General features: G+C 39.6%; 1 protein-coding gene across 1 annotated transcript; it reads right to left on the bottom strand.

The window, feature by feature from the left end:
* Positions 1–3,829: 3,829 nt before the first annotated feature.
* Positions 3,830–15,635, bottom strand: CHMP2B (charged multivesicular body protein 2B). The gene is made up of 6 exons (XM_065676386.1): positions 15,452–15,635; positions 12,240–12,331; positions 9,447–9,641; positions 6,944–7,046; positions 5,769–5,875; positions 3,830–5,611 (listed from the first exon to the last, which is right to left on the bottom strand). The coding sequence occupies exons 1-6, from the start codon at positions 15,483–15,485 to the stop codon at positions 5,498–5,500; spliced, it is 645 nt and encodes a 214-aa protein (XP_065532458.1). The 5' UTR covers positions 15,486–15,635; the 3' UTR covers positions 3,830–5,497.
* Between the last annotated feature and the right edge of the window lie 305 nt (positions 15,636–15,940).

Here is a 15,940-nt window from a genome sequence, read left to right as displayed (position 1 = left end):
AGCCCTCACCTTGTATGTGAAGAAATGTTACAAAGCTGGATATCTGCAGCTATAGAAGATATATAGAAGATATTTTGCCTCTGCATGTCCATGCATGTGCTTCACTCCCCACATGCACCCCCACGTGAAGTAGCTAACTGTGCTAACCTTTGTGAGACTGTAAGCCATTAAGCACACAACTGGGTTGCATCTCCAGCAGTGTACACTGAACATCAGTGGGAAATGAGAACTTCAGGGAAAAGAAGGTGAATAAGGGACCTTAAACAAGCAGTGGTGACACCACTGCATATCTAGTTATGGCCAAGGATGGGATATACTCCTGGGACCTTCTGGGACTGCCACTAGATCTAAGAGCCACATAGAGGAACATGAGCTGAAGACCTGCCTCTCCAAATGATGGCTCAAACTCAGCTACCTGGTCACAACAGCTGTGCACCTCTAATTGAATCATTTCAGGTAAATTACTTGTGCAAGTTCAGGACAAAGCCATTAGAAATGGGCCATAAATGCTGTCATTATTAGGGTAGAGTAAGCTTACCAACATGGAGGTGTCAACACTGTTCCTACTGTGTTCTCTGTCTCAGAGTACCATTTGACTGCCTTAAACAGGTGCCAAGTAGAAGTGACTTTTTTTGCTTGTTATCAAAGGTAATTAATTTATTATACATCTTAAAGTTTAATTTGGAAAGGCTTAGATATAAACATTGGGATATGATTTACCTTACCATAAGACTTTAGTGACCTGAGTAGAAAAATAGGGACTTATCAAGTGGTATTACTTTGGGCTTCCTCTGCATTGTATTTTTATCTGATTAAATCTGCATGTGGACATACTTATACCAGAGATACTGTGTTAAGCTAAAAAGAGAAGACCCTTGCCCTCTGAAACAAATATCCATACAAAGCATATACTGCACTGCACATTCCCATTCTCTTACACCCCACTAACTGAAAATAATCCCTTATTTGTCATTCCCTAGCCTAGAGAGATAATTGGGAGAAACAAATCCAGTGCCAGAGCTCAAGCTATCAGAAAGTCAGGCACTGAGAAAGCAGAATTAATGACTGTAGTATTCATCAGGGATAAATTACCCAGCCATCTCATCAGCCCTGCTTATTGTTATTAGAATTGCCCATTACTATATACGTATTTTCTGACTATTTTCCCAGGGCTGAAATTAAGTGAGTACACACCAGTAGTACTGGCCAGGTACATTATAGTTTTCCATAAAACAGACCAGATGATTCAGAAAATATCTAGATAATAGGCCCACAGAAAGCAAAAGGAGTTTAATGTTCACGACCACTTAGAACCAACATGCACAAGTTAAGTGCTCTCTCTCTAGTGCACGTTAAATTACCTATGATACCTATTACAGTGACCATAGCCCCGTTCGGCTATGGAAATCAGTCTCCTAGATTTAAAGATAATACATTTTTATGGATGAATGCATTACTGTAACCCCTTAATTTGAAAGAATACTTCAATTTGAGAACTCTAAGGGGAAGTGTTGCAGTTGTGTACTCTCTCCAGGCTGTTCTCATCACTAGCACAGTTTATCTACTATAGCAGGGAAAGACCAAGCTGTAGCCTTTATTCACCCTGTTTATCAACAGATCATAAACTTTCCTAACGGATGAAAGATGAATACAGTTGAGAAGATTTGCACTCAGTAAGGGTGGTGGCATGCATTTGTGTACCTTTCATCTTACGTGATCTAGTGTTATGTATGTTGAAACTATCTGATATATATAAAACCTATTTATACTCTATTTTCTTAATTACAAAAGGCTCTTGGAAATGCTATAAGCCTGTACCTCCTTCACCCCCAGTCCAATAAAGTATTCTTATACATTTGGTATTCCAGGTAATGGTTTGTAGTTCTGTTTTGGTAACACTTTTTCAGTTGTGTATTGTGCTGATGCACTTTCTCATTTTAGCATGTTGTAATAGTTAATTCAAGAGCAGACTTACCATAACCAGCAGAGGCTAATTGCAGAAGCATAGCAAAATAAAACTGACAAATAATGCCACTTTCTTGCAAAAGAATAACGAAAGGCAAAGTGGAGGAAGCAGCCACCATTTAAACACATCTACCTGTTGTCCCAGAAATACAAATTAGAGCAGAATTGTTTAAAGAAAAAAGCCAGATGAAATCAATTTAATGCTGCAGCTGCAGCCATTAAAAGAAAGTGACTTAATTGTCACAAATCACACTTGACTGGGAAAAAACCTCTAGATAAGGCTTCTGAGGGGCAGCTTTATAAACCTGCAAGTAAAGGTTTAGTTGCCCATTTGACTAACAGGGACTGCACTATTTTTCTTTGTGGGTGGTTTTTCCTACTAATTTTCCCCTGGTAATTTTTGTCAGGGTGATAAAACTAGAATAGAGGCTAAACCAAGATGTTTTCACAGTGCACAAGTCTGTGGTTCACCTACCTCCGGAGTACTGTGTAGCATTCTGTCCCTCTCATCTGAAGGACACAACAGACCTAAGAAAGACCTCCATACAGGCAAAGCTGGTGATCAAAGGCTAAGAGGAACTGTTTAAGCTACTGTCTCTCTTTTAGATTTAATGTGTGTGCATTGAATGCTATAGAGGTCTACTGAATCATAAGCTGTGTTGAAAGGCTGGATGGAGGCAGGCTGTTCAGCATCCTGCCTCATGTTAAGAACAAAGAGTAAATATGTGAAGCTGGAAAGAAGCTTAAGGAAAAATACAAGTGGTGGTTTTTCATGTGGTGGGGTAAAACCTATGGAAAGTCTCTGCTAAAAAATGTGGGTGCCAGAAGTTTATCTATATGGACAAGTTCACAGATGAGAAAGCCACCCCAAGCTGTTGTATACAGAGGAACTTACATATTGCTCTGGAAGTGCTCCGAATTCAAAGCAGTTACAGGTTGGAAGAGTATTAGGGGAGGAAGCATCTATGTTTACCTTGTTCTTGTATTTTCCTGAGTATTGCTTACGGGAGCTTGTGGAGAAGGATTCCGGGCAAGATGGACCTCAGTCTGCCCCACTGGAGCCATTCTTAGGTGTGTGCACAATTGCCTTGCTGTTCTTGGATGGAGGACTTTCAAATTCAGTTACTATCAAGGTGTCACCAAAGATAAAGGAGTCTAAGGATTGAGTGGGTTGGGTATTTTTCAGCCTGCTAAGAGTGATTTACAAAGGAATTTGTTCCTCCAGAGGGGATGCAATTTTGTTATAGAGAGCTACAAGGTACTAACTATATTTGAAATAAATATAAGCAAGCCTGCAAACCTACACCACTTCTCACTCTGCTACGTAAAGAGTTTTATACAGATTACAGCTGCAGGAATTAAAAGGTAACTGTTAATAGAAAGACTAGCTATTGACAGTAGCCTTAGCTCAGCAGTCTTACTGACAACAAAAAGCAATACCTTTATTCATGTTCTTGAAACACCACATAGATAAATACCTCAGAATTATTCCCTATTTTGACAGCCATTACAAGGTTAAAGTGCAGACAACTTCATTCAGAAAGGCCATAAACCTTAGTGTTCAATCAAAATACAATCAATCAGTAAAATTTTATACCTAATTTCACATGATGGTTTCTCCTTCAATGCCCAAGAGCACTATTTGGTTACAGACAGTTACAGACAGAAGGAAATGCAAAGTTTATCAAATCTGTACCAAATGTTGAGTTTAAGTTAAAGCAAGCAAGTTGTACAAGCAAGTACAACAAATGTTATGCTACTTTATAGCTCAGATGTAAATGTAATTTATCAAAGCTAAAAGGAGTCCAAAGAAAGACCACTAAGAAGCAGATGTGCAAGACTAACCCTACAGAGGACAAAGTCATTGTGGGAAAAAACAAAGCCTTTTATTAGATTTTTACAAAACTTGTAAGAAAGAAAACAAAAATCACCTTATAGTGGATATATGAAATATATAAACTTACACATTCCTACCCACTACCTCACAGATGCATATTTTGTCCATTACTTCCTTCAAATAGAAAGAATAAACACCTGCACTTCTATGCCAAAACCCAGATGATGCAACAACAGTAGATCATAGAGGTTATGGTTTCCTGCTACACTTTCTATAGCAGTGCAAAGTCTCTCTCTGCAGTTTGTCCTCCCCACAGTTATCCCAGTTTCAGTCTTGGGAGGAGATATTTTACTTTTCTCTTTTTAAAGTCAAGATGATTTTGTTGTTTCTGTTCAGTGAACAGCCCCACTACATCAGCACAAATGAGGGGCAAATAATCTCCAGCAGAGCAAAGGGCTGAGGAACTTCACACCATCTAGGAAGTCACAACCAGGAACTGCATTCTCAGACTTTGTCATCTATTTAAAATATCAGCAGTTTTTACTTGATTAGCCCAATGAATTCTACTTACAGCTAGAATCATGCTTATGCGGTTCAGAGACCATAGAAAAACCTTCACAGAACAAGAACACTTTTATTATAGTGTTTAGAGGAGTAATTACTATGCATAATCCAAAATTGTTCTCAAAACTAAGATTTCATTTAGCTTATCAATGTGATCAACTGCATCTTAGTAAACAATACAATTATGCACAGTTACCTTCCATTAAGAAATACTGTAAAATATATACAAGTGTTGTTTTAGGCAAATGTCCTTTTCTCAAGTGCACAAGCTGCATTTCTGAACTTCAGCGCTGAGTCCCATCAAGTGCACACAGAGATCTCACTGTAGTCTTTGTGAAACCATCTTATTTACCAGTTTACTCACTTTTCAAAGATTCACTCTGAAAAGCATTACAAGGTACAAGATTTATATACATAAAGGCACAGCAGTTCTGTTGAAACCAGCTATGTTACAGTACAGTATAGTTCCATCAGTGCCTTTCATGCAACAAAGTTCACTACCAAATTTTAATCTTTTAATTACAGAAGGACTGCATCCTTCCCTTTTGGTAAAAAGAATAACCACCTATTATTTAATCAACTCAAAGTTAATACAGGAACTTGAAAGAAATACATAAAATATTTTTTCTTTCTCCCTATATTTGCTAGACTTTCAAGGCTATTTCTCCACAAAAGAGCAAAGGTGAAGTTTCATTTGTGCTAAGATGATAGACTAAGAGTTTTTTGATAGAGATAGTTTTATAAAAATGATGTATCTTATATAGCTGCCGTCCTAGGAGGCATCGCCAGCAGCCACAGACAATTTTAAAGATAGATGAGGAACTGAGACAGAAGAAGATTTTGAATTCAGAGGACAGATTCAGATCTGGTATAAATAAATTTAACATTAGAATTACATCTTTGGTTGGTCCAGTGCTCAGAAAGACTCCATGCAATGGACATACCAAGCATACTTCTAGTAAAATGATTCAAAATATTCTTCCCTTCTCCTTCCCCCAGGACCAACTTCAAGCTGTCATTCCTGAAGCTTCAAAGTTTCCCTACACATCAGTTGCACTGAAAGAGTATTTGCACTTTTCACATCTGCCTGCAGCTGAATAATTAGAAAGCAGACTGTATATTGCCATTGAGCTAATCAACTCCCAAAGCTTTGAGCTGCCGTTCAATCTCTTCATCTGATATGGTAGCAGCTTTTGATGTTGATGCAGATGGCAAGCCTCTGGCAGCTGACGGAGCTTTGGCCATCTAAAAGAAGACAGAAATTGAATTCAGTCACAATAACATGTTGGGACAAGCTGACTTCTAGAATAAACGGCTGCTTAAAAAAAAAAAAAAAAAAAAAAAAAAGGGGAAGGGGGAATGAAGGGGAAAAAGCACCTGAAGTGGATGCAAATTGCCATACCTTTCCAGAGATTTCAATTCCTATCTCATCAAGCACTTGGTTAACAATATCTTGGCTTTCTTCCTCTTCATCAGAAGCATCAAAAATATCATCCAGAGTATCATTAACTTAGAAGAAATAAAGAAAAAAAAATTACAAACCAAACCTATGCTGTATTAAGGAAAAAGGTTATTAAAATTACCTACCCTCCTTCCTCCTACTCTTCTACCCACCCAGAATGTAATAGTAATACCACTGTATAAGATACCAACAGAAAGCACCTGTGTACTGGTTTCTCACCTCTGCCTTGCAAAGCCGGTGAGCACACCTACAGCAACAGCAGGGTAAGGCATGCCTGCTGTTATAAAAACTATTCCATTTCACCAGAATAGTTCAGTTGCTCTATCTATCTCCCTTCCTACTAGATTTTAACTTTTCTTAAAAACACCTTCCATAATTCCACAAAAATTCCTTTCCTCCTCTTCTTCCAAGTAAGCTGAGAAATTGTTAACTACTCAGCTAACAATGTATATCACAACAAAACAGTTCTGCGCCGTTGAGGTATTCACATCTTGCTCAACAATATACTTTTGAGTCTATTCTACTTACTTCAGCTAACACAGTAACAGGAATTAGGACAAGAAGGAGACTGTGCTAGCAACACCAGGAAGTTTGGTGTTATTAAGGTGACAGTGGACAGACACAATTGGGAATAGGAAACTTGCCACTCCCCAAGAAATTGTTTGTAGCTTAAAATTAAAAAAGGAGACAAAACACCATGTATGTAAAGCTCAGATTATCAGTAACATCTGAGTTAAGTGTCCCAGAAGAACAAGCACATGCAGAACTATCAGCTACAGAAAGGACATTTTTTCAAGTACCCCTACCAGTTATGCCAACAAGGTTTTGAACAGGTCTTAAACCCTCTTCCCTTCCAGTATGTTCTTTCTAGAAGTATGATTGGTGTTTTGCAGGAAGATGGGAAAGAATGGGCTGTAGATTCGGTACACAGAGCTATTAAAAAGGCTAAGGGTCAGCCTCCCTGCTCAGACATGCACTGTTTTATTTGCTCTCCACTTTTGCTGTTAATCTCATTAATTGTAGATATAAAACTTCAAGCATCAGGATTTCTAGGTTGTACCCTTCCAACAGCAGTGTGGGCTGGAGCTAGCTGTTCCTTGCAGTGTGGAACTTACTCATTTCTTCAGTCATTTCCATCTTCATGTTTTCCTTCTGGAAATTCTGCATTGTTTGTAGTGTCTTTTGTGGATCCATTTTCTTATTAACTGTTTGCATTGTCTATTAATATTGAAAAAAACCTTTATCATACAACGAGACATTAGTAAATATCAATATATACTTTCAGAAGGAATCAGACTTCTCTAATAAAAAATTATAGACATATAACAGATCAATAGTACAGTCTGCACCTAGTAAGAAATTTTGCTATTATCCTAATAGATATGCTTTTAAACATATGCATCTTTCTTTGTACCATGATCATTCTCCTGGCTGTGTATTACGAAAAATATGCCTGATTTAAATGAAAAGAATGAGACGACACTTCTTAACTCGCACGCTATGGCCTTATTTTTAAAGAGGTAAATGGCTGCAGGTTTTTTATTCAGTAAGGATATTTATTTGAACCACCACTAAAGACTAGACATTAAATTGCAAGTGTTTCTTTATGTCAATTTAATGGAAAAAAATACTTTTCTCTGAAAAGCAAATATCCAAGTGTTCAGGAAATACATATTAGCTTAGTGTGAAGCTCTGTAATGGGTAGAGATTCTTTTTGTGATAGTGTAATAAACATCACCTGTTTTACTATGAGTATGCAGCATTCCTTTGCAGGCACTCATATTTAATACTTTCTTCTTTCCTAAGAAGCAAGCTATTGTACCTCTCATAGGACATCTAAACCTAAATATAAACGTGAGCAATTCAGACAAAGTTTCAACCAGCTTTGAAAAGGTAAGAGTTGGTTAACTAAAAGGAATGCTATCAAGCTACTACAGCTGCTACCAGCTTCACTGAAACTCTTCTCTCGTTTGTGTCCAAATTTGTTTAAAGTGACAATATATTATGCTTCTAATGTTACTTGAATGTAAAAGACAGACTGTGTTCACACTCATTCAAATTTTTAAAGTTGCTCTGGATCTAGAGGGTGTTGGTTCTTTAGAATCCTTTTACAAGTGTTGTAGATTACTGTGTCCAAAATTAGTGCCAAACATGCTAAAAAGTATACAGAAAATACTTTGAAAGCTTCACATTCATGTATTTATCTCGCTTGTTGAAGTAACTGATGCCATATATTTTTTTACTGATAGTTGTATGAGATTAAGAATAGTTTATAAAGTTCAAAATGCACAAGTGAACACTTTTTCAAACTTTCCATGTTGATAAGGAAAACTACTCAGTTTAAAAGTGACAAAAAGAATTTAACACCATACTCTCCAATAATGTTACACAAACTGGCCCACAGAAGTACCTTCTGTGTTCCAAACAACAGCGCTTTTCTGATGCTTGTCAATTTTTTTTTTTCTTTTCTATTCTTGTTTGGTTGGGTTTTTTCCTACTGACTACCCTTCACAATTAGTCTACTGACACTTTGGTTTTGATAAATTTAATCCAAGACATCTTGCAGATAAAAACAAGTTAATCATATAATAATTAAAAAGCAAGACCAATTAGTTTACATGCAACACAGCTGCAGGAATTCTGAGTAAGCTGGTTTACTTGGTTGGATGCACAGTCAGACAAAACCCCCACTCTGTGGGTTAGTCAGGAAGGATGGCAAGTTTGCAGCACAGCCACAACTTTGTATCACTGAAGGGCTGACAGCTCCCAACTCACTGCTCCTGAAAGATAACTGATAGCAAAGCCTTAGCGGCAATTACTTCTTGCACTAAGTTGCGTTGCATTACTCCGTTTAAATGGCACATTTGGATTTAACTTGCACTGTGGTAAAAGCACAGGTTGTCTACAATGATGTGTGCCAACTGTGTTTCCTACACCACAAGCTGAACAATCCTGTTTGCCAAAAAGCAAATTCCCTATTTATTAATTCAGGGAAATAGGGAAATTTCTCAAAAATGAAAAATGAAAAAAATGAACTCGGATAACTCTGATTTTTCAGACTTTCATGAAGTAAGATTTGTGAGAAAACTTACTGCAATACTGTTTCTTTAGAACACAGAGAGTGAGAATGACAGGGAACTCCAAATTTGACTTCCTTAGGAAATTAAGATCTGAAGCAATAACCTACTTTTTGCACAAGCCATAAAGCTACTGTGACACACTGCCTTGATTTCTAGATGAAGCATGCCCTACTTTTGCTCTGTAAAAAGTGCTCGTGACGAGATATACAGGCAGGACACCAGCAGCATGGTTTAGGATTTTTTTTTATGTACTAAAGAAAGTTCTTCCACTGGCATTAGAGTTCATTTTTATCATGGTAACATTTGACAGACATCTAGGCCAAGAAAATATGCATAGTTAGATGCTAACTGGCTGGACTGACTAAGTAAATATTTCATAGTATGAATTAAATTACATTTTCCTACTGTATCCTCAACACCATTTGGGTTATTAAGCAGGAGGTTTTATCCTTAAATTACTGTAACCAAAAAAACACAACTTAACTTTTGCAACCACATGCTGCATTTTAATGTAAAAGAATGTCTTGTAACACCTTACCTTTGCTGTAGTTGACATAGCTCCTGCCATCTTCATCTGAGAGTTCATGACCTTTGTTTGAGTTGACATAGAAGTGACTTTAGAGCTAACAGCATAAGTTCGATTTTTCTGCTTCCGCAGTTGTACAAGCTGTTTTGCCAGCACTTTGCAGGCTTCTTTGTTACCAGTCTTAGCCATTTTCTTTATTTCCAGTTCCTGTTAAAAAAGGTATTAAGATTAATTCTACAGATTTTTCATTCATTCAAAGACTATAATTAAACCTAATAATTAAATTCCAAAAGTTAACTATCCTCTCGATTTTTTTAAAGACACTTAATGTTCCATAGTCATATTTGCTTTTTTACTAAGACTATTTAGTAGAATAAATGTAATGCTGTTATGACTTCACCAGAAGAAGAAAACACAATAAAACTGAATTATAGCATGGTAGCAGAATCTCCCCCAAAAGACTTCAACATCTGCATAACATCACATTCATTTATACGTGTACTTTCAATTACATATCTGGATAGGGAATAACACTTCAAAAACCCAAAACATCCAAACCTAAAAGTGGGTATTTAGCCCAGAGGTACCAGGAAAACGTTTGACACAAATAATTCTGTCAGCTGGGATTTTTCAAAGTATACCTTCTGGTTTGTGAGTTGGTAATGTAAACTTTCCAGCTTATTTTTCTTTGTCAGGCTTTTTAAGAAAGGCTTGCCATAATAGCTCAGTTCTTTGTCTATGTACAGTTGTATATTTTGATTTTTACTATTAGGTAGAAGCAGCTTTTAAAGATTAGCTTTCTCCTGTGATTCTTTATAAGAATATACCTGCTATGGCAACACAGTTACATCACTTGATGTGCACTGGTGGTCCAGAAAACTGCACTTTTAAGACATATTCCACTGAAAAGGTAATACTGGTCTCCAAGATAGGCGAAATGGTCATGATAAAAGGAAACCAACCCACTGTATTAGCCTTTCTACTAGGAAAATTCGTGAGTAAAGTTTACTACAGAGATGGCACTGGCACAAAGTCATCTCTGTAAATCCGTAACTTCTGAAAGGCTGTGTCATACATACTATTTTTAATCCAAGCAGGTACAGATGAGCAAATACAGAGTATAGGGCTGTTTAAACATTAGAGGCCTCAAATATACATAAAACTGTTCTCTTTGTAAGTAGCTCACAGAAACCATAAAAACAAATTTCTGTAGCATGCAAAGAACATTACGTTTGTTTTCCTTATACCTCAAGAACAGTGAAGGATGGGAGGGATTAATTTGCACACTGGCAAACACTAGTTTGCAGCCTAATTTTAAGAGCAAACATTTGAAAATAGGGATTTCTCAGATATTAAATACCTACGTAGCACCTATAACATGATTTTCAAAATGAAATACAAACCTACACCAACCGTTGCCAAGTTACTGCAGATAATCCCTCTGAGAAATCATACCCTATATACAGATGATTTTATTCTTACGTAAGAATAATTTGGGTAAAGAGTTGCAAAACATTATTTGCTTCTGAGAGGTTTGGAGCAAGCTTATTAATGGCAGTTACATTCTTCTGGAAAAAAAAATAATCAAAATTCAGGTAGTCATACAAGGTTACTGAACTGAAACAGAACTGTCTGCATACTTTAAGGCATTTTTATATGTAGAATTAATATAACTGCGTTTCCTCAGGACAGTACATCACAGTTAAGGGAAGAAAAGTCTTTCTGAAGAAAGTACTCAACAAAGTGTTCTGAGATTGACTGACAGGCCCTTGGTTCTTTTTCACCTGATCTGCCTCTGAAGATTAGTATTTATTGTCCACTGATCCTCTCATCCTAACAGCAAATTTTAACTTTTTCAAAGACATATTTCACTTCTCCTTTCTTCTTCCCCTCAGAAATCCAGCATTTCTGCAACAATTTACTGTGCTAAGGAATAAAAATTTCAACACGAGTATTCATTAAAATTAAGGTTATTTCCAGACTCAGAATATCTCATACTAGAAAATGCCTTATCTATGAGGAACCTGCTCTATCTTGCATGTTCAAAACTTCCAGAAACAATTTCTCTCATCTCTTTTAGTTTATGATACTTAGCTCTTGGTATTCATACAACCTGCTGCCATGGAACAACACCTCAATAACTACTGAAACAGTGGCTGGATTTGCATAGCTTTTCCCACAGTCTGAGCATGCCTTCACGCATCAAAACTCCACCATCTGTCACATCCATTTATCCAATTATACTACCACACAGGTGCAACAGCCATACACTGAATACTTGATAGCTCACACACAAAAAGTTTTAAATAGATCTTAATTTAGGCAGATGATTTTCCTATTAGCAGCTAGTTTTAGGGAAGTTGTATATGAATTAAAATAACGTCCCTATGGGGTACTGAGGATATCCTATCTTTTCAAGTATCCTCTCCCACTAGGTAACAGAATAGCACTGACACTTCTGTTAGTTTTTCCACCACAAGACCACTGATTTACAAGCCTGCATTGTAAGAGCATTTTTTATCTTTCAGAAGGTTCCTTCTGAGAATGGAGGGGAAAAATGAACATGGTTATTTTTATCTAAACAGTTTCATGCCTTTCCTATCTTAAAGACTGAGCATTACTTTTAGATAGTAAATTTTTTTCGAACACAATTTCAATAACTAAAAACTCAAAAAGGGGAAGACAACTTTTACAGTGTTCAGTTATTCTACATTGAGTTGTATCTTTGGAACTCTGCAAGTTTTCTGTTGTTCTGGAGAGGTGTGTTTGGTTTTAGAGTAAAATAAAGTTCCCTGCTCTACTTACCAGTTGTTTTTCCTGTTTTTCGAGTGCTGCTCTATCTCTGGTTATAGCCCTCTGTGTACCTCTTAACTCTCGATTTTGCTCCTTTATTATATCTGGAAAGAAAATATTTATAGCTGGGAAAAGTTTTCAATACTACACGAACATCTTATCTGCTAAGCACCCTGCAGACATGCAGCATGTTTGACAGCCTCCCTTTTTTCAGACTGAACTGTCAGCATTTCAAATCAATGAAATATTAGCAAAATACAATTTTAGGTATACAAATCACTGTTTCAGCAGCATAGGCCATATCCTGTAGGAAAATGGCAGTTTTCCTTAATATGTTTCTTTGCACCACATCCATTGCAAAAGCCTTAACCACACAGGAAGAGCTGGGTACACACACTTTTCTGCAAGTTCAACTCTAACTTGGCAATAACATATTCATTATGAACCCACTGCTTTTCAACCAGTTAGGCCTAACTGCAACACGTAGACCAGCTGAAGAGACCTTGTGTATGACATCTCAGAGCAGTTATGCAGGTTCCAAGTCCATTAAAACAGTGAAGATATTCTCAGACACAAGATCTGGATCCTGCTCTTCTCTGTCCTTACTCTAGTTCAATGGATATTACTCTCCTCCACAAACGTACCACGTCTGTGCAGCCCAACTTCACTTCAGACTATAAAGCAATAGTGTTCAAACTTTTTCAATTAGCAGATGCTTAAGAAATTAAGATATGAAAGTGGAGGCCTTTATAGCAAATTTAAATTTCCTGACAACTGGTGTAGCCCGCAGAAGCTTGAACACTGTCAGGTCTTGCAGAGGAGTTTTGTCCACTGTAATATTTAAAAATTATTTACCAGTAACATCTATTTATTAAAGAAAGTATTTATAGATGGCTTTATTTACAATATAGACATTAATCATGCTAGTTGCAATTAACTTTTGTTAGAGTTTACAGCACATACTTAGGTGTGATTAACCTGGACAAAGGTAAAGAGGTTTGCATCTGACTCAGCATCCTCTGACTTTTAGAGAGGAAAGGCGTTAGTACTTTTACGATGAAATTCATCTGCTCCTAAAGTATACGTCTACATGATATCAGATAAACTTTGGGTGGGAGTTTAAAAGGAGGAGACCGTCACATAAACTTTGTGTAAACTTTTCTTCTAATCCACAGAAGTAACGCCATGGCGGGGCACCACTACTATACTTACAAAGTTTGAAGGAGGTGAAAATCAATACAAAGAATCAGAGTTGCTAATGGAAGTAGAGGCATGTAGGATAATTCTACAAACTGCTGCCACTGTTTTTATTCTGTATTAAGACTTGCAATAGTTTTTCTACAAACAGAAAGAAACGTGTGTGTTCTTTGTTCCCACAACCACAAACACTGTAAAATATTCATTTCTGAAATTATTTCAACCTTAAGTCTGATTCAGAAAAAACCTGGACCTTTGGTAGCATTTTAAAGAGGGCATATACACTGTCCCTTACCACCAATTATTTTTGTCCAAGTAAATGCATATTCCAAACAAACTTCATGAAAGAGAGAGCTGTTCTTACAGTGGTACTACTGCTCTGAGACCTAGACAAAAAGCATCTTCAGGAGATGCAGGCTTTTCTATGGACAATAACAAGGAGCTGAAAGATGACACAGAATATAACACTTCATTCTTCACACTGGCAAAGCAGCAGTGAATATTATTCTGAAAACAATGCTACAGGCAAGTAATTTTGAAGGTAGACAAACATATATTACTAACATAGCTGTGCTTGTGAAAATGAAAAAGCTTAACAGCTACATACAAAACTGTATTTTCTAAGTACAATAACTATTAAAAAAAATCCCTTAGCGTATAAAGCTTGAGAAGTAGGAACTTCAAGATGACAAGAAACAAGAACTATACTTCAGTCACGAGACAATAAGGGTGAGCGCAATGCTTATTTCTGTTGTTTCTGATCTCACAGTGGCTCAAACTAGGGAGAGCAATAAACTGAAACAACTATCCACAGTTAAAGGCCCTTTCATTTGTTTTGTTTGTTGGTTTTGGTTCGGTTTTTTTGTCCAGTTAAGGCTACGATAAGAACCTGGTTCTTGTTTCTCTATGATAACTGACACAAATTCCTAGCTTTACCCCAGCAGAATACAAGACGGGTACTCCTGAGGCAGCCTTTTGCCAGTAGTCACTCCCACAGCCTTACACACCAGGGTAGGAAGTGCCTCTGTTCCTTAGAACAGGTTAGACAAGAGACACCCAGCAGGGCTTGACCTAACTCCTACAACCCGCCTTGGTCACGGAAGTTTAGTGTCATCTCCATATTCCTCCCCTTCACAGCTGTTGCACCCCGAGCACCAAAAATGGGACAAGTGGGATACATACGTATTCCCCCTTAGTGACATGCAATTGGTTGATACACAGCGTCATTTTTGGTGAGCCATTTTCAAACACGGACCCACCTGATCTGTCACAGGGCACCCAACATGCCCACCAACTAGCCAGCTCTGGGGCTCACCAAGCCCCAGCCAGCCTTTGCCCCACAGCCACACTTAGGGCGCATTTGGAGGGCTGATCGCCCACAGGACTGCTGTCAGCTAAGCGACCTCTTCTTGGCTTTATTTTGGAGATCATTATTTCTGCATAACTTTAAGCGTTTTGTTGACAGAGCAACTACTGAAACATCCAGACCCACTTGTCTTAAAACGCTCGTACAAAGGCGAGGGGGCTCCAGCGGCTTCCGAAGCCTGCTGTCATGCTCGGCCGCCTGCCGCGCACACAGCGGGCTTCCGCAGGCCCGCGCCGCTCGCCCCCCGGCTCGCTCTCAGCTTCAGCAACTCTTTGCGGGCCTGTTCTGTTCCCTCGCTGCCAACGAGAGACGTTGTTATTCCTCCTCCCTCACCCACAGACCGGCAGGGATCACCAGGACTCAGCTCCCGCAGGCCAAGGGGGCCGGCCGGGGGACACCCTGCCGCCCTGCCTGGCTGGTGAGTCATCCCGGCGGGCAGGGGCCTCTTCTCCCTACGAGATCCCGCTCCGCCGGGACACAGGGCCCGAGGCCGCCCCGCGAGCATCGCCGCCGCCACCCCCGGGCTCCCGTTCCCCCGAGCCCACGCCAGGGCCAAGTCCGCGCCCGGGACCGTAAGAGGGCTGGGGGCAGCCACTGCGGGCTGCGGAGGGGGACCGATAGGGCCCTCCCCCTAGCGCCGGCTGCCTAGCGCTCCACTCACCGTCCACAGTCTTCTTCTTGAAGAGAGAGGCCATGGCGGCAGCCGGACCTGAAACCACCAGACCTCCGCTGTCCCTTCAGTGGGCTTCTACCTCCTCCTCAGGTGACCAGGAAGCGGCCCAGCCGCGCAAACCCACCCGGCTCCGCCTCCCCGCTGGCGAAGGGCGGGACGGGGCCGGGCCTGGACGGCGGCGCTGCGCTGACCCCGCCTTCTCCAGCGGCTCGGGGCGGCCGCTGGGGGAGTTGGGCGCGGAGGGGCTCTTCTTGGCTCGGGGCAGTCGCTTCCCGGAATGGCGCAGAGGCGGCAGCACGGGCTGGTCTCTGGTGCACGGGTTTGGTTTTCCCCGGGCCGCGGGAGAGGCCCTCCAGGACCGTGCCGGGGTCAGTTGAGGTCCTGGCTGAGGGAGCGCTGGGAAGCCCCTAGTGGTGGCGGCGTGCGGCAGGACCGTGCCGTGCCGTGCCGTGCCGTGCCGTGCCGTGCCGTGCCGTG

The sequence above is a fragment of the Lathamus discolor genome, chromosome 4 (genome assembly GCF_037157495.1).
Source record: "Lathamus discolor isolate bLatDis1 chromosome 4, bLatDis1.hap1, whole genome shotgun sequence".
NCBI classification, from domain to species: Eukaryota; Metazoa; Chordata; class Aves; order Psittaciformes; family Psittacidae; genus Lathamus; species Lathamus discolor.
This window is presented reverse-complemented; position numbering and strand designations above follow the sequence as displayed.

Excerpts from the sequence above, each read along its gene's own strand:
- CHMP2B (XM_065676386.1), bottom strand. The coding sequence starts at position 15,485 with ATGGCCTCTCTCTTCAAGAAGAAGACTGTGGACG. Across the intron at positions 7,047-9,446 it reads CTATGTCAACTACAGCAAAG|ACAATGCAAACAGTTAATAA; the intron begins GTAAGGTGTTAC and ends CAATATTAATAG. Across the intron at positions 5,876-6,943 it reads GGAAATGACTGAAGAAATGA|TTAATGATACTCTGGATGAT; the intron begins GTAAGTTCCACA and ends ATTTCTTCTAAG.